The 19,563-nt window shown below is 37.2% G+C and overlaps 1 protein-coding gene across 1 annotated transcript in view; it reads right to left on the bottom strand.

Moving 5' to 3' along the window:
• The window catches only part of RYR3 (ryanodine receptor 3), a gene marked incomplete at both ends in the record, with an annotated part of 117,924 nt that overhangs the window by 33,218 nt on the left and 65,143 nt on the right, over nt 1-19,563 (bottom strand). The window contains 14 exons of the mRNA XM_010139358.1: nt 1,844-1,925; nt 2,839-3,077; nt 4,074-4,134; nt 4,854-4,903; nt 6,699-6,820; nt 7,665-7,732; nt 8,023-8,138; nt 12,453-12,576; nt 12,751-12,826; nt 13,220-13,282; nt 14,796-14,945; nt 15,916-16,005; nt 17,462-17,540; nt 18,478-18,641. Of these exons, the coding sequence (XP_010137660.1) occupies nt 1,844-1,925; nt 2,839-3,077; nt 4,074-4,134; nt 4,854-4,903; nt 6,699-6,820; nt 7,665-7,732; nt 8,023-8,138; nt 12,453-12,576; nt 12,751-12,826; nt 13,220-13,282; nt 14,796-14,945; nt 15,916-16,005; nt 17,462-17,540; nt 18,478-18,641 (1,484 nt within the window). The remainder of the gene's footprint in view (nt 1-1,843; nt 1,926-2,838; nt 3,078-4,073; nt 4,135-4,853; nt 4,904-6,698; nt 6,821-7,664; nt 7,733-8,022; nt 8,139-12,452; nt 12,577-12,750; nt 12,827-13,219; nt 13,283-14,795; nt 14,946-15,915; nt 16,006-17,461; nt 17,541-18,477; nt 18,642-19,563) is intronic.

The raw sequence follows: 19,563 nt of genomic DNA, 5'->3' as shown, positions 1-19,563 counted from the left end.
TTCATATGCTTCAAGCAGGAATACTACACCTGCCAGGAGAGCATTAGGGCTCAAAGTAGTCAAGGACTACTGCATTTTGCATCCAGCCCTCAACATCCAGGAACCACAGAGAGATTCAGAGAAGAAAGGTCCACAAATAAATCTCCAGCATTCTAAACAAGTTGAACACTCTTTGTACAAAACAGAAAGCCCTTGACAATGAAAGTTGGTCACAACAAGGCAGCAGCAATCCAACTTAGTATTAATCCTGAGCCCCAGCAGCCAGGAGTCTTGTAGAATCAGCTGAACTATTTCAGACTTGAAAAATAATACTCGGCTATGAAGAGTGAACTATGACTCATCCTGGAATTGATGGTGAAACTTCTTCCTGTCCCTGCTAGAATTCACTAGGAGAAAAACTGTGCTTTGATCCTAAATACGAGCATTGACTTGAGCAACTCTTCAAGTCAGCTCAATCACTCTCTTGCAAGTTTTGCTGAAATATTGAGCAGTGTGTTTGAAATCCTGCCTCCCACCTAGACACTGATGTCTACCTACAGCCTTAATTTCAGAGCCTGAGTGAGTCTAGTGAAATCCAAACTAAATGAAACCCAGGGCTGGAAACCTCTCACAGCGTCAGAAGACTAATTCACTTCCTCAGAGGTACTGGATCAGATCACTCTTCCCTTCTAAGACGACGGCTGCCGTAGGAAAAGGTGACGGTGCTAACATTGACATTTCACGTCACTGTCCAGTGCTTAAAGCTCTTGACAATCAGCTGGAGGCCTGTGCAAGTTGCAAGACAACTCAAACACAATCACATTTCTCATGAGAAGACCCTGACTGCTAGTTAGAGTAGGGCACTTCCTATTTGGCTTATCAGAACTGTGTCAAAGAGGATTTAAGACTTTCAAGCCCAGGAAGATTATAGCTTTGTAATTTAGTGGTGGATGTACGAATCTGGACACACACCAGAATGAGCTTGTGCACACATGTACAAGCATGCAGAGCGGGAGGAGAGTCTGTCCACCAGACTGCTCTTTGCATCTCTGGATATTAGGCAAAGTCTCTGCTAACCAGACTAGAGTTGTATTTCTTCCAGTTTCATCTCTATCTCAAGCCCTGTGGATATTAAACTTTTCATTATACAAAAGATCATGAAAAGCTCCTAACCTAAAATCTTCAGAAGCATAAGGAAGGTTTATGATTACCTAAGCTCCTCTCTTGCGATAGACAGACCAACGATTAGGGTTCTCCTTCCATACAGATTTGAGCACATACGGATTTGAGCATCTTTTAATGGAACAGGACCTAAATCCAGGGCTTGGAACAAATCACAGCAACTACACACTTAAAGGAACTGCAGACCCTACTCTTTTTAAAATGCAAGTAACTGGTGAAGTGGTTTCCTTTCTAAAGGCTGTCAAAAGGCTTTACATATGCTCAGGAATTTATGTTCAGGCACAACTATTCTGAGAACACTGTATAGACTTAGGTGCAAGACAGACACAGCCTGCTTAGTGCTCAGCCTGCGTACCACAGCAACACGCAGGAGCCAAACTTTGGGAACCTTAATGTCAACCCATGGAAAAATCTAGCTTTCCCTGTGGGAAAAATAAACTCCCTGCAGATATACTGCCATATGCAGCATAAGTTTTGGGTTGGTTTTTTGCCTGTGTGGAATTCAACTCTAAGATACAGAGTTCTATAGGCAAATACAGTTACACAGGCAACTACAACCCAACTAAAGTGTATTTTAAACACACTTGCAGTTTCAGATTCACCCTTCCTTCAAACTGCTTTATTACCTAAACAAAATCCTAAGGAAAAGAAAATTTTACATGCTCAGTTTTTCACTCAATACCTTTCGACATAGATGTTCTTCCCAGTCCCAAGGGAATAGAGGCTACAAAGAATTCGATAACATGAAACTTGTACATCATCCACTAGAAGAAAATAAGAAGTAGATTATCAGTATTTTTTGAACAAAGGACTACTTTCTAAATATTAAACAACTGTTCTATGCAATCTGATAAATGATGTCTAAAACATGTAGCGTATGCCTCACTGAACAGTTCAGGCTGTCACTACTCCACACGTGTTACTTATCTTCAATTTCTCTGATACCTGGTACAACATCTACATTCATTCCAAGAAATAACAGCTCATCAGACATTCTAAGAGGCTTACAGTTATTGCAGGTTATCACACTCACAGAGTACAATTTTAAGCTAAACCACATCAATCTGTGCGCAAAACCACTGGAACATGATCTAAAGGCTCCCCTTTTTTAAAGAAAGTCTTTTCACAGTTTTCAATTTTTGAATTATCTTCTGCTTTGGAACTGTGACCACCTAAATATGTACCAAAATTTGGAACAGCATATTGCTGAATCTCTAGGAGGCATTTCAGTAATTTTAAACCATATGATGCTAAAAATAAGGAAAATTTAAATTAAAGGAACTAAAATGGTTTTCAAGTGGAAGAAAAAAATACAAGGAATGAATTGTTGCCTTTAATCAAATGAAGAAAAAATATGTAGCAGAAATAAGTGTAATTAAATTTTCTAAAGGAAACTAGTTTCATCCATACGGTTGGTAAGACAGCACTTCAGGGGAAATTTTAATTTCTCTCTCCAAATGTTTGGAGAAATGCTGTACATAATTAACTTGAAACTTCCTGAGTATTACTTTTAAACATGCACTAGAAATAAGGTATCATGCAGATGATTTCAGATTTAATGGTGGAAATGTGTGTTACTGAAAAGAGATTTTCATCCTTTAAATTCATTAATCATTATGAAAAAGCGCTTGTACTATTATAACACAATAAACTTCAAAAATAAAAGAAAATACTTACAAAGTAAATCAATTCCGAAATGATATTGTGAAATATGTTCAAAAATTGATGTTAGGATTGGTAACAATGCTACTGTAGTATAATTGATATTCTGTGAAACACCCTTAAGCTGCGTTCGTGAATGGGTAAATTTTCCAAGTTTAAGATTTTCTGAAGTTTTTTCCAGGTCTTCAGCTGCATTTTCAAAAAAGGCACGCAATCCAGCTTTAACAAGCTCAGATCCTGATTTCATAACAGTTCTGAAAAAAATAGGGGGGAAAATACTAACTGTACATTGATCTTTAGTAATTGTATAGATATATCAGTACCTGTTAGTCACATTCTATCAGCCTTTGAGGACACACACAGGTATCGGTGATCTTTACATTATGACCTGAAAAGCACAATCACATCTACACAGCAACATCAACAATGAGCTTGGAGTATATCATACAAAATAACAACAACAAAGAGCTTGCTTCCTCGGTCTTGTACTTCCAGTTTTGTGATCTGCCTTCAGATAAGGTAATGCCTTCTCAGCAAACTCCATAGGTGGTGAGAAAGCTCCATCGTACGCTATGCTCAAGAACAGTAACTCTTAATCCCTAAATTTTTATGGGAGCCATAGTCCTAGGTATGCAAGCCAGGAGACATGCTCACCTCTCTTCAAAGCACTCTCCATCTAGAAAATGCAACTGCAATACCAGCACCACAGCCCCATTCCTTGATTATTCTGCATTCTTCTCCACCCCCTTGATGAAGCTTTCAGTGCTGTTATTCACAATGAGTTTGTTGTCAGGTTGCTGTGTAACATAACCAGGCCAGAAAACAGCTCAAAATAGAAAACTACCCTGGCCTGTGTTTCACTCTACGTAAATATTTCAATGGTAAACAGTAAAAGTTAGCAAATACATCCTGCATACTTCTAATGCCAAATTTTCCAGTATACACTAAACTGTCTCAACATCTATAGGTATAAATACTTGCAGTTCCAAATCTCCCAATAAAGTCTTCAAATGCCCTTGGAAAAAGTGCCAGAAGTTTTCAATGTTTCAATGACAAGCATTGAACAGAAAAATGCATATGAATCCCCTTAGACAAAACCTGCTAATACGGAGCTCAATATCTGAATTATTGCTACTGCTAATATCATTAATTACAAATAAGGAATAAAAAATACAGAAACAATCCAAAAGCTCCTGAAAAGCTCTGCAACACCTAGGTAGTGGGTAGCTGTACAAATGTGGCAAACTTACCGTGTGTCGAGAGACTGAGCTAAGATGTGCAGGCAGTTCACCATCGTAGCAGAGTCGCTCCCTGGTTAGACAGAGATGCGATGAGAGCACACCAGTACAGAAAATGCAGGATAACCTAACCAAAACGTCATTATCAAAGATGCACAGTTGAACAAGACATGATGTGTCTCCCACCCTGGGTCACTGGAGGAGGAGTTAGGTCTGGTTCTAGAACTAACTTTCAATTTCTTAAGTCCAGTTCTGTTCAAGAACTAAAAGGAACAACTAGTGTCTCCTTACGGCTCATTTTCATCACTTGATCCTGCCAAATTCTGAGCTTTGTATCTTGTAGTACCTATGTTTCTTTCATCATTTTCTTAGCAATACCTTTGAAAACGTTATAGTTTCCCCCCACACACATCCCCCTAGCCTATTGACAAATTAATCTAGTGGATCCAACAGTTGGATGATAGAAATTAAAACCATTAGTGTAAGATGACTTTTGAAAAGCTAAACGTAACTGCAAGGCGTGAGATTTTTTAAGAGAAGTCTGAACATCCTAGAAACTGCTATTTCTTCCACGCTCCAACACGTGACATCTTCTATTCACTGTTAGCTTTAGAGCCACACTCAAAGCACTCACTAATTGTACTGGAAGTTTAGGCATAATTTGAAATTATAATATTAAATTATAATATAAAGTTTTGCCTATAGCCTAAGAAAATTTTCAGGTAAGATAGAAGCAATGGTAATACATTCTTTATATCCTTAACTTGGTTGAGATCTTTCTTAACAACTTACCAAAAAGTGAGATCCTATGTCTAACAAGAGCAGCTAGTTTGCAGAACAGGCTAAAGCAGAAAGGAACAGAAAAAGCAAGACAAGACACAGATTAAGAGTTATTTAGAATGTGAAGTGTAGCAGGAATACGAAAAAGAAAACACAACATAGTTCCTGGCAAGTCTATTCGGAATCATGATGATAACAGTCAGTCAAATAACTGCATTAAGCAGAACAACTTTTTGAAGCTTCTGAATTCGCTCATTTTCTAAGCTTCACTACTTCAGAGATGACTCGAAATGAGGAACAATTGCCTATTATATGGTTGAGTCATTCTTTATGTCTATTATTGCCAAATAAAACAATTTTTTGGTAGGAACAAGAAAAACTGAGTAACATTTTTGTGTTTTACTCGGCATTCTGCAGGAAAGGAATGTTACAAATCTTCCTACTATTTACAACAATTTGCAAAGATATCCTTTGTAAATAAATAAAGGATGAGATGAATCCTGAAACATAAACACCTTTGGAATTGGTACGGCCTTTTACTAAAAACAGATTGCCGTCGTTATCTTCACAATAGCGAGGAAACACTAAACCTCTACTATACGGATAAAGGATTATAAGATATTTCAGACTTTATAAGAGCAAATATGCAGGCTAGACATCTAAATCCGTTCACGTGCCTTGGCAAAGGCATTCCGTACAACCTAGGAAGAGTCCTTCTAGCTTTACTGAGCTGATCAGACTGACTTTAGGGAAGTAACAGGAGTATTTAGGGAGGAAGCTTGACATGAAATGAAGTGAAATGACACCTCCATCCTCCTGAATCTGAGCTGACTTCCCCAGCCGCTGGAGGACTATCCTGCACATTTGTGTATAATGTATCTGAAAGCTCAGTAAGGCAGAGTCTAGGCAACTGCTATGCAATGACCACCACCCACCTAGAAGATGGAAACAAAAAGGCAGTAGTACTTTAGAGAAATGCAAAAACACGCTGGAAGATAAACTGAAGAATGAAATCTAGAAAGTTCACGCCAGGCCTGATCTTACGGAACAATGAAAGTAACCTTTACTTTCAAATGTTCTATCTACTCTTCCGTTAGAAAAAGTAGTCAGCTGTGGTGAACATAGTGAAGGAAAGCAAAAGAAGTTTGAGAAACTGACAATTAAAGTAAGAATGCATGAGAATAAAATACAGTTTGAAATTTTATGCTACAAAATTTCCAAAAGAAAATAACTGGCTGAACACATTTAAGGGGGAGGAAAAATATTGACAACAAATGTTAGATTACAGTCATAGTTAAAAACAAATTAAATATTCATTTTTACATGTTAATTGCAGATAAATGAGAGTAATATTTTTGTAGCGGCAACACATTATAAATTAAGAGGCAACTTAAATTCCAGCAATTTTTGTGCGTGTTCAGAGGTTATTTTGTAAAGAAGGGAGAAACCATAATTTCCCCTAAAAAAGCTGTATCGTGGTACTTTCACATTTTTTGGTATCTAAAAATTTAAATGTGGGACTCTTTATATGACAGCAGGATAAGATTCAACTGCCATCAACAATGAAACACAAACTCATCTGAAACTAAGTTATATTAATTCCATCGCTCACAGATTCATTTATTAATGTTTTTGATTGAATCATCCATAATTATATATTGTAATATATATAACTAGTATTTGTACTTATTTCTACTTCTTTAATAAGTTAAGAATACTAAAACGAGGAATTCGATTCACTCACTGCCACTCTGATAGAGAATAAACTATTCACTACCTGTGGAAACTGATCTTTCTCTTTAATCTGAGACCTTCAATTGTACACACCGAAACCTCCTCTCTTAATTTTTTACTTACCTTGCTACCATTTCCTTCTCCTTATTTGATGCATATCCACTGCTACTGAGTGATTTTGTCGGAGAAGACAGGAAGTAGAGGCAGTGGTTTGTAAAGTACTGATCAACTAGTGGTAAAAGAACCTAAGAAATACAGATACAAAAGGTAGTTTTCACAGAGCACAATGGTAAATGTAGCAACAATCCTCTGGCTGGTCAAAGAGCATTCAAAGAATTTTAGTTCTGTAACAGTCGTATTTTCTCATTTCAGACACATTCAAAATAAACATTACAATTTTACTTAAAAGTTACGTGAATAATAAACAGTTACAGAGATCTATCTATTTTGGATCTAATATTGCAGTGTTAATCTTCTCAGTGACAAATATCACTGAGGACAAATATCACTCAAGAGGACTCTTCCCCTCCACTATTTACATAATTATCTAGTACAGATATAAAGGAGGAGGGGGAGAGGGCTTGGGTTTTTTTGTCTCAAGATCCTAAATTAAATCCTAAAGGTTCCTTACTTCAAATCTGATTATCATCAACATTTTTCTTACTAGGTACGCAAAGGTGTATGACATTACTATGCATAGGAGTACTTCTTCCTGTTAATTAAATGATACTATGCACTTCAGTGATATACCAAAGCAAAAATTTTCAAAAATAATTCATACATTTAATTTCATTTAATAAATAAGCTGCCTTTTCTATGCTTTCTCATGTAGAAGCAGATAAAAATTTTGAAAATATTTTGAAATATCGAAATCCAGCAAACATATTGAAATATTTTGAAATATTGAAATCCAGCAAATATATTGAAATATTTTGAAATATTTGTTAACAACATTTAATTAATGCTTACCATGAAAAAAACTGGGAAGGACAAGTTTCTATTAACTCAAAAGCAGTCTAATATTACAAATTTGCATGTTCAGTATAACGGAATGCATACGTGCATTATTTGAAACACTGTATCACTCACTTTGGCAAAGAATTTTATTTCTTGCTCATGCGGAGATTTTTCAGTTTTTCCACTGGTTACAATGGCTTCTGCAAGGATACAATTAAAGCAGACACGAATAAGAAGTTGTCTTATAATAACTAACACAACAGCTCTTTGATAAATCCTTGCAAACTTAGTTTTGCTGAAATACAAATAAAACAGCAGAAACAGCTGAGCTAGTACCAGATGTCCAAGAATTCAATCTGCATTTTTTTTAAACCTGCAGGTTTTTAAAAAATGCAATAAAAATAGTGGTCACTACAAATTTAAACATATTAATCCAAATATTTAAATATCAACAATTCTTATTATGTTCAAAATAAAGTCTGCAGCTTACCCAAATGTGCAATAAACTCTTGAGCAGAATCAACATATTTTAAAATTTTCTTCAGAAACTTAAAGGCAAACCTCTTTTCCATGGACGAAGCATCCAAGTCCATATCATTCAGCCCCCTGAATTAGAAAGCATTACGATAAATAGCATTAGTAGTACAAACGATAGCAGTACTCTGAAGCATTTCGTTCTTCATTATGTTTTAAATTATGGTAAATTTTCATAAGTAGGAGAAAATGACCTTCTAGAGCAACACTTCGTTAACAGCTACATAGTAAGTAATTTTAAAATCAGTTCACGTTTTTCTAAGAGGTATAATAGCACTTAGAATAGCTAATATAATATCCAAAATATATGTATTTTAGGGTAAGACCTTCACAAGGTACAAATGAATTCCATTTAAATCTAACAGAGCAATGCACTGGCCACTCAATTTCTACGGCTGGCAAATTAAAGTACGAAATGTTTTGGAAGTCAGTAATTACAGTTTTACAACATCAGTCTAAGTACTAAATTTCATTTCATTATTCACTATTAAACTTCATTTTTGTCCTTGAATTTTATGAGACTGAAGTCAACATGACTTTAGCTATGAAGGAAAACCTAAATGCAAGTCACAAACTACCAGGATATTCAAAGTATTTAAAAATTTCTGTATGTGATACTTTCTAAAGAGGCATGTATTATTCTTTGAGATAAATTCATTATAAAATCATGGCTGGTGCATGCAAGATATTAAAGAGCAATAAAAACATGCGTGGTTTGCTGTGACTAGATTTAAAATAGATTTTATTTTAGTGATAATTAAGACCTACCTCGCTGAAACTCTAAAATTCTTTAGGATCACAGAAAAATTTAAGTTGGAAAAATCCTCTGAAAGTCATCTGATCCAAGTCCCATCTCAAAGCAAAGCCAAATCCAAAGTTAGATCAGGTTGCTCAGAACCTTGTCCAATAACGAACTGAGTATCTTCAAGGATCAAAAAATTTCATAATGACTCTGGAGAGCCTACTGTAAGGATGAAATATTTTCATATATCTAACTGGAATTTCCCCTGTAACAACTTGCTGGTTTTGAGGAGATAGTGTTTGACCTCATCATCCCTATCACCTGCAATAAGTCGTTAAAGACAGTGGTAAAATCTCACTGTAGATTTCTGTTTTAACGCTGACAAAATCCTCTCCTCACAGCTTCTCCTGGCATGACGTGCATGCCAATCTCTGAAACATCTCAGTGCTCCTCCACTGGATTAACTCTTTTCTCAGTGTCTACCTTAGCACTGGTGAACCAGAGACTGGGCAACATACTCCTGATATAACCTCATGATTACAAAATGGAAGGGGAAAACTTCACCGCCATCAACCAGCGGACCACACGTACTGATACAGCCTAGCATGCAGCCAGCCTTCGGCAGCACAAGACCACGCTCCTGATTCACAGATTCATTCTGCATAGATGCTGCCAGGCTCAAGGTCCCTGTTCCTGGGGTTATTCCCTACCAGGTACAGCACCTCTGCTCAATTCCACAACAGTTCTGTCAGCACGTTGCTCCAGCTCATGAAAATTCCTCTGAAAGGCAGCCAAACGCTCCCCTCTATCGCTAAGGGTTCATTCCACAAAATTGCTAAGGCTGCATTATGCCTTGTCATTCAGAACGTGAACCGGCATATTTTTCCTTTTTTTTGAAGTCATATAAGTTTATAGATTTTTTTTATTTATTCTGTTTTCAGACATATTTGTTTTTACAAGTCATTATTTCTTCCTTCATTTTCTTGAGGTTTTCTTGTACATTTAGTTTGCAGCTTCTTCCTAGTCTCTTTATTCCAACATTTAGAGGACTAAACTATATATTTAGTCCAGATTTTCGGTTGATAGATGGTGGCCTACAGCTCGGACATCTCATCGGCTTCTCAAGTGAGGAAGTAACTGAGTACCATTAAGGGAAGCCTCTGCTTACCCATAACGGCTACTTCATTTGCTTCTGTACTCAAGGAGTAGTAGACAGGAAGACTCTCCCTTTCTCAATTAGAGAAAACGACCTGGCTAAAAAGAGATGTGAAGAATACAGAGGGGTTGAACAGTGTGTCAGAAGTAGGGAAGAAGGGAGGAACTGGTGTTCTGTGGCACCGAGGCAAAAGCAAGAAAGGAACAAGAAAGAAGGAATGTTGCCGGACCCACTGTTGTAGTACGGAGGAAATTATCGTTGGTCCTGAGGTTCCTTAGCACTGATGCAGGAGGAAGTTAGGGAGAACAAATGGAAGACGAGACTAGCAATTGAAAAACAGCTATGAGGTGAACGCAAGGAAAAGAGTAATTTTGTGGGAGAAGATTGATGCAGCAGAAGTTTTAACAACAAAATCATCTAATACTAAAGTGTATGTTCTTGACCAAGTCAGAACACAGGTAAGAGGAGAGGAATGGTTATAGTCTGGGGGAACAGAACCAGGAAACCAAGAAATATGTTCCAATCCCATTTTACACATAAACGTGAAAGGATTCTAAGCTTCCATCTTACAGTTTCACTCATTAAAAAAAAATCAAAACCAAACTGTCTGAAGAGTCTTAGTTTATATACTTTCATGATCTCCTATTAATTAATATATCACATGTGGAATCAAATCATTTGGCATATATGAACAACTCTGTGTGGTTGACAGGCACCTCCTGCTGCCTCACTCTCGCAGAGGATAACGCAACTAAGTATTTACCTGCATTTTCAGTGAGATCACTGTAAAGATTCTCTTTTTGTGTTTATAGTAAGTCATGGTTGCTAAGAGATTACATATACTTTCCTAAATATTGAAAAACGTTTTTAGTTCTGTTAAATAACAAAGGCAACCACAAATGAATTTGTAGAGGTTTAAAAATACCTAACAAAATACCACGTTTTTTCTAGTATATACTTGAGTAAGGCCCGAGAGATTTATCTGTATGTCGTAAACACCCGAAAGTGCTTCAAAAGTGTTCTCAACAAAGAAAGAGGAGAAAAATCAAAACAGAGGCAGATGGTTTATGTAAAGTACACACACTGTGCCGCCTATACGTTTCCAATTATAAAGAATTTTCATGTTTTAATGATCAGTGCAACGGTTTTGAGAGTGACATTCTGGAAATGGAATAACTGCAATCAGTACTTCAAAAGATTTTATATATACTTAAAAGATGCACATATTCATCTGAAGAAAACACTGAGAAAATGGTCATCTTGTTTCATCCCAATCTAGACAATTACTGCAAACTCGCTGCCCATACCCCATAAAGAGCTTGAACAGGCTTTTTCAAGTTGACTTGTCCGGTTAGTTTAACGCTGAAAACACGGTTTCCCTAACCCAGAGAGACGCAGCTGCAAAGCGATGCTAAAAACCAACATTTGATCAGCTCTGTTAGTGTTTCAAAGGACCACTGATCTGCAGGAACTACACCTGCTTCTCTCAGGCAATGGCTCTAAAGCAGTCATGGAGGCTGTAAAACCATGTGGTGACACACCTACGATTTGGTTTCAGGCTGACAGCCTACATATGTGGCAGGAGGGAATTTTTCTCTGTAGTAATGCAGAAACCTGTGTCTAGACCTGCCTTCTCATATCTTAAGAAATGTTATTAATTGTTGAAACCAATAAAGTTATCTTTTGCAGATCCTAATAACCCATTTGTATATATTTCTGAGTGCATACTTTCACGAGAGAGACAGATTTGTAAAGCAAAAGTAAATCAAAACAAGATCTGATTCTGTGCATACACAGAAAACTTTGGTCGTGAATACAGTTTAGTTTACAAAAATGCTTAATGCCAGAAAAATTGAAGTTTTCCTTGTGGTCAAGTGTTTCACAGGCAATAAAAGATGATAGTTACAGTACCTTGCAATTTCATCATATAAAGCCAAAGATAGAGCATAAGAAAAGATTTTAATTTCACTGACAGTGTAAATCGCCACAGGCCAGCTTAATTTCCCATGCAGCAACTCAAGTTGAGTACAAGCAATGAAGTCTGTGCTTCTGCTTGAGGTTCAGAATGAAATGCCTACAAACAGCCACTTCGTCTTACTGCTTCCCAGATCTCAGACCAACATTTTTCCTACAAACTGGATTAAAAAGCACTTCTACATATATGTGTTTCAGTACCAGACCTCGGATTTATTTTCCCATGATCCGTACTGACACTGCTGGCTGCTAATTTAGAAGTTTTGAATCATGTGCTTGTCCAATTACACTAGTGCTGCATTTTCTATTTGCTGTGATCACGTACTTATTAAAAATGTTACCTGCCTACACTATTCCAGAAGGGTCTTTCTGACCGTAAATATAACAAGGCCTCTGATTTACAAAAGATCTGCCAAGCGGTAATTACTAGCTAACAGACTGCACTGAGGTGAGGACAGTCAGCGTGGTTTGTGCACTGAATGTAAGCGAATATACGAAAAAATGTGGAACTTACCGAGATACGATGATACCATTGACTTGAAGGAATTTAAACAGCTCTTGCGCCTTTTCACGGTCCCGTGACTTCTCCTTGGCTGTCAGAGTGTCGTAAGGTACCAATAAAGGATGACTACCTCCACCTTTATTAAGTTGAAAGAACTGTAAGTTTTTCTACTGTAAGATTTATTTTGCTTCAAGTACAAAAAAGAACGATTCAATTTTGATTGTCTTACACTGCCTTCTCTCGGACAGTTTCTTCTCCCTCATTTTCCTTGTCTTTTTGTGTGTGTGTGTTTCATAGGATTCTGGCTTACCTTTGCTTTCCAACTCCATTTTCTTCTTTTTGGCCCATATATTATGGTAGTTTTCTGCCATTACCTCAGCCATTCCCTACATTACCATCAGAATAAACAAGATGCAAAATTAAAAGGTGACAAATAAAAATTCTGTAATTCTACATAATTTTACAGTCTTGAGCAAAGCCTCTGCTCTTGTGGAAAAGAAACATCACAATTAAATCTCACTTCTACGCTCAGCTGAAGTCAGCACAGGCAAAGCATACACGTGGTGATTACAGCCCCTTCCCAAGCTTCGTGGTAACTTTTTCTAGGAACTCAGGAAGCACCAATGGGATAAATGTGTATATAGTATGGCATACTCCTGTCTACAATAGCCACAGTCACAAATACACTCATAAACCCCAAAAACTTCAACCGATTAATAATAAAACCTCAAATCTATTAATTCTTTCCAGCACAACATATGCAAAACACAAATACAAACCTGAAGCTCTCTAGAAAGCACCACATTAGAGAGATCAAGTGGTGCTGGGCTATACCCATTCCCCTGCAGGAAAAAAAGAGAATTATTTTCAGATAAAAGAATCAAATACTCAATTACACGTCTGTTGATCTGATTAGAGCAATGCCATTCATATTTTTACACTGCCTTGTAGAAACTGTTCACCTTTTTTTTTTCCCCCCAATGTGCTGGAGGTACACAGGATGATTAACAGAATACATCTGCTGATGTGGAAATAAGGTTGCTACAGATACTTCCATCTCTCTATTCACAACAGATGGCAAGTTGCTAAGAACTCTACTTTTCAGCCTAAGAGAGGAGACCAGTCCTGAGGCACACAAAATGTGCCTTCAAAACATGACAGAACAGTGTAGCAACAGCCTGAATGAACCATATACTAAAGACCAGACATCACAACAATAAGTTTAAATAGGTTATTGTCTCACGGAATTTATGGACTAGCTAAAAGGAGGAGTGTGATACAATTATGCAGTCTTTAAATGTTTAAATTGTGGGAGCTCCAGTGCAACAAACCTACAGGCACATGTTAGATGTGAACGGTCACCTGTAAATCAGTGATTTCAATCACATACTGAAATCCTCTACCCAATCGTGTCTTTCTTGTGCACCTTCTTTGCCAGGAAGGCCCTACCGCAGAACAGGTTCAGCCGGTGGAAGCAGAGAGATGCCAGAGGCAGAACGACTCCCTCTGTGGGAGCGAAGTGAAGAGGTAAGAAATGCTGAAGCATTGTCTTGTAGCGGAGCGCTCAGGGGCCTCTTCTGGTGAGTAAAGCTGGTGCTGGGGAATGAACCCAACACACGCTTCAGGCGTCTGATGCTCACAGGATCAGCGCTGGTGCGAGTGTATATAAAGAATAAACTCACGTCGCATCTTTGTGGACTCCCTGCAGAACCACTTACGGTGGTAGGACTCTGCCCAAAGCGTTGCTCATTATTTAAGCGCAAATGTGTTTTTAATTCACCTCAAGGGGTACAATAAAATTTCCTCAACACTTTGCAGTTTTAAACATCTTTCCCCCTCCAAGACACAGACATAATGAGCAGTCATCTCAACGAGCTTATAAAAAGATTACAAATAAAAAACCCAGTCTCTATCTAGGTACTATATAATTACCTGCAAATTTTGCATGTAGATTTAATAAAAAGTATTAAATGTGCAATTTATTTGTCAGTCATAACTGTAATCTTGATAAAAGCCCATTTCAGGCTATTTTGTTTGACTTATTATAAAATAAAATAAATACTCTGCCATGTATTCCTTGAATGACTATATGAAAACTCGTCAGGTCTTCTGAGAAAAAGAATAGTTATTGTCTCTGACATCCTTATTGACTTAAAAGTTTTTGTCTTCTTGTGATCCCTTCTTCAGTGCTACTGCACAGTTTTTACTATAGCGACACGAATTCCAATCTCGGAACTCTAACACTAAGTTGTTTTCATTAAAAAGAATATAAAATTAAAGTAAACTTTGTACATTATCATTAGTAAATTAGCAGACAAGCCATTTGCTTTCTAAATCTAAGCAATTCCATCGTACCTGGCTAGACTGAGATATGCTGCGGAGCTTTTCATTTTCACGCTGATACATTATTGCTTCTCCTCCTTCCTTGGTCCTTTCCAGGCTCCACCCCATGGCCAACATGGTTTTCAGTGATTCTCTGGCAGGCCAACGATAAATTTCCTTTTCCTTTGAAGAAAGAATAATTGATAAAAAAATGAGGGAACAACCTGTATTCCACACTCCTTTGAAAAGTAAAGGTGTTATAGAAAATCTGAAAAGTAGTGGCAAAGAAAACTGTGGGAATGTCATATTAAGACTTCTCAAATAAACCTAATAAAACTATTTCAGTTCTTACCATAAGAAAGAATTTTTATGACAGTTACTTAACATGATAGTTTTTATGGAAAGACCTGATTTTTAGGTTGTAAAGTTGTAAACTGAGACAATTCAGAGAATTCTCTTTGAAATGCTTTAATAACAACTCAATCAATAACTCTTCAGCTCCTCTCCAGAGATTTCAAAGCAGTTTACAAACCTTGGGAAGCTGAACCTTTCCAATCCCTCTCGATTTTTGCCAATTTTATTATTTGAACAGGGAAAGTGTGGTAAAGAAGGACAAATGTAACTGACTTATTTGAGTCACCCAATGAATCATTGAAAAAATATGTAAGAGAATTAAAATTCAGTTCAGCGTTCTGACAACTAGGAGACATTCGTGACTAGTCAAGAAATTAAAATTTTAAAAATGCATTCAAAATAGTTTAAATGGGTTTTTTTCCTCCATTTTAAACTGAAGCATCTCCTACACTTTCTTTAAAGTTTTCTGTCATCTTTCTTGGAGACAAAATTGCCTTCAGATATATTAAATTACACTTTCATCTAAAACCCAGGAGCTGCAGACAGTCATTCCTCACCCATGAAGGCCTTAACACTATCGATACTACCAATGCAAATTGGCCCGGTCCTGTTATGAAGACTAACGAAAAAGATGCTGTAAGATTAATTAAACAATCACTTCAGCATATAGGTGTTGCTACCCTTAACTGTAAGAATCCTAGCTGGTCTCTCTTCCTTTTATAGCATATGTTTGAAATGAGTTTAAAAAGTACAGAAATCAATCTACTCTGTATTATTGCAACTGAAACATCCTTATTACCTTCTCAGTTAACGTTTTGAAAGGTCTTATCAATGGGTGAGTCTTCATATTTTCATCCAGTGAAACACCGTATTTCCATCCACTATTAGTCTGGAAAAAAAAAAATATACCAAAATAAGATGAAAACAATGTAGATGAGTAACGGCAAATAGGCCAGTTTATTTTGTCCTATTAAACTGCTAATCTACTCCAACGGCTACTCAGTGCCACGGAAATATCTGTCAGAAGAGCATGCATCCACCTGGGGATACGCTGGGACAAAACACGTCCCAGACAGATCAGGTGCCACCTATGGGTAGTAGGTCTCATGCAACCAGTTCTGAGCCTAATGTACGCTGGCCCCTTTCAGACAGACTCAGGCATGAAGATGGTACAGGCTAAGGTAAAAAGTGTCTCTCTTCTCTGGGAGGCTGAAGTCAGAAACACAGAGAAGAAAATGATACAGTAACAGATCAAACATTAAAGAACGTAACTTCAATGAATCCTTTACCTTAAACAATACTAACTTAAAATCATCGAGGTTAACGTGTGTATATTTGCACATCCGTATATACGCACACCTTTCTCTATAAACATCCTTACAGAGCCCCACGCAACAACAGAATTGTTATTTCCATATAACCATTCTGTAAAATCGCTATTGATTTGTTATTAATTGTCATAATAAACTCCTTAACACCACCGCTGGTTTTTTCCTTGACTGAGAGGTTTAAAATTGAATGAGTTGCTCATAACGAAACAATTGCAAAATAGTTATCAAAAACTGAACAATGCAATCAAATAAAATTTTGTTCAAATTTAACTCAAAGTTATATTTATTAACATTAAAGTCTATTTGCAAAATGTAACATTAAAAAGTGTTTCACTGTAACACGAAAAATCACTTAGTGTACATTGTCTTGTCTTACAGCTATTTCGTAGTAGTGAAACAGAAACACAAGACAGTGAGAGAACACTTGGAAAATTATAGTGGAAATCAACACATAACCACCTTCTTAAAGCTAAAAAGAAAGAAAAGTTCTAACTACGTTTTCTGAAATTAAAAAAAAAAAAAAAAAAAAAAATTTGTCATTCCACCTGAGCCCTCTGAGACAGTCAAAGTCCTGACGCAGGATCATAAAACACTAAAAAAAAAAAAAAAAAAAAAGACATTTGACTTGCCAGGTACTCTCTTAGATCACAGAGCTGCTTCAGTAAAGCTGACTCTCAGCCCAAAAATATCATCACCAGGCAAAATGAAGCTAAAATCTATATATTCTTACTTAAAAAAAAAAAAAAAAGAAAGAAACAAAATCTAAACCAAACCAAGTCTCTCTTTTTCACTCCCCTCAATAATAAATTCTGGCCACTCTGAAAAAGTGAAAAATTTCGATGCCTTGTCTTGAGCAACAGGTGTCTTCAACGTATCCCTAATGAAATACGCAGACATTAAGGCACTCTGAACAAGGGCCTATCACTTGAACTGTCCGGTTTTTACTTCAATACTTACCCAGCTATTATTTACTAGTCCTTTTCTGACAGTTGCCAGTCTTAAAATAATTCCTACCTTATCAAAGGTCCACTTATCATGGGAATGTTCCGCATACTTGCTGACAATATACTCCAACTTCTCAGGAAGTATGAGGCTGTAAACAAAGAGGAGTATGGCTGCAAGTTACCGCAGTCTGACTCACGAACAGAAACGTCAGTATAACACAGCACTAATCCAAACGCTTCACCTCCCTACGAAGGCAAGACATCCTGCTTGGCAATTCCATTTCCTTTAGAAGAAATGTCACAGAGCAAATGAGAGCTATAATAGCATTTACAGGGGATCTGCAAGCACGTAACTTATTAGCAACTGAAATCACCAGCAAAAAAACACCTGCTACACCATAACCTACAGGTACTTTTCCTGGTAATTCTTCATATAGGGTAATATTAGTGGGGATGGTTCACACTGCATAATGATGGGGGGGCAACAGCAAGAATCAACTAGTGACCCTCAGTTCTTGAATACGAAAGTGTTAGAAATCTGTATGTTAAAAGCACAAGGTTACTGGGAAGGCCAAGTCTACGCTGAATCATCACACGTCATCTGCTTATTTTGCTGTACCAGGTTGAGACAGATCAATTCTCAAAACTATGTGAAGATTTTATAAAGATGGGCAGTAGGCCAATTGAACCACTTATCAGATTTGATGAGCTCGTACCGTTTGTCATAGGCACACTCTAAATAATGAGACCGTACCAAACGTATTACAGGTGTATGTAGGTCAAACATCGGGCAACCGGGTACACAGTAAGTGTAGAATTTACTACGTACTCTGCAGATATAGTGCAAAAATATTTAACATCTGTACAGTGCTGAGAGGAGTATGTTCTATATCTGGTAAACAGGTTATGTTGCAGTGAAGTGTCTGTGAAGAGGAAGCAAAAATCCCTACGCTGCTTCTGAAACGTCCTAATATCATTACAAGGTCAGTCACCAGCCAACTCTCCTTACAGAGGAGAAAAAAATGTTTAAAGGGATTGTATAAAAATACATAAGGAAAGGAAATCACTATGATTTATGAGACTCACTTCGCTGTGCTGACGGGTTTGGGATCAAAATTTCCTTCTGGATCCATCGAAGTCTGCTTTTCCAAAGTTGACCTAATTCGTGTATCTAAATAATCAGGGGGCAAGGCACCAGCTATAGCACTTAGACAAGGCAAAGCCATTCGAAAGAGCTCTGGGTCATACTTCTGCAGGAGAGATAGGAACTGGTTGGAAAATCCAATAAAAAAAACATGCAAAATGTTAGTGAAAACCGAGCAGCCACGTGTACAAATATTAGAAGATGCAAACAAACAGTAAAGCACATTAAAAGTTAAGCACAGAACAAAGTTATTGCTGCATGACATCTGTTTTTCTTGATACCCACTTGATACACTTTAAGACTACTCAAATTATCGTAAGAGTATGCTGACACTTGTATAAGCGAACGCAATACAAGTAAGACTTCAGCTTTCTTTGGGCCATTAAGGCCTGCGTAGGAAGGGTCAGGGGTTGTTTGCCTAGTAATGGAAGTCAGATCATCTCTAGAACACCGTCTTAGTTCTAAAATGACTAATTCCTATGTTAACTGCAGAAGCCATTGTCATTTCTCCTTCTTTTCCCCAAACTATTTCAGTTTAAATTATATTGGTTAAAGTTCCTGTCGCAATGTCAGTTCATTATTGTTCAGATTTGCCCCGCAAAGAGGTGAACTAGCGCATTTGATCTTCGAAATAGTCATTTTAGCCCTGCAGAGAACACGGAAGCACTTGATGTATACAAATGTAAGTTGGAATTACATTTGAAGATTCTGCCCTTAGTAACTTGTCATGAAACGTATTCAAGGTCAACTGTTGCACACTAAATTATAAAAAAACCTTGTGCTAGAGGAAGCAGCAGCAGCAGACCAAGATTCTCCTTCCAGCTCTCAATCAACACTCTGAGTATGCTTAGGAAAAAAAAAAAAAAAAATCACTTCTCTATCATTCAGACTCCCCATCTGTAAAATGGGGGTAATAACACAGCTATAAAAGGCTTTAAGACCTGCGGATGAATACTGCAGTGCAAGGGTTTGGTGCTGTTATATTTATTTAACAAAGTTTTACTCAGATAGCACAGGCCTCTTTTTGA

The sequence above is a fragment of the Buceros rhinoceros genome, unplaced genomic scaffold (assembly GCF_000710305.1).
Source record: "Buceros rhinoceros silvestris isolate BGI_N320 unplaced genomic scaffold, ASM71030v1 scaffold15077, whole genome shotgun sequence".
Classification (NCBI taxonomy): Eukaryota; Metazoa; Chordata; class Aves; order Bucerotiformes; family Bucerotidae; genus Buceros; species Buceros rhinoceros.
Note: the sequence above shows the minus strand (reverse complement) of the source record. Positions and strands in the feature narration are given on the sequence as shown.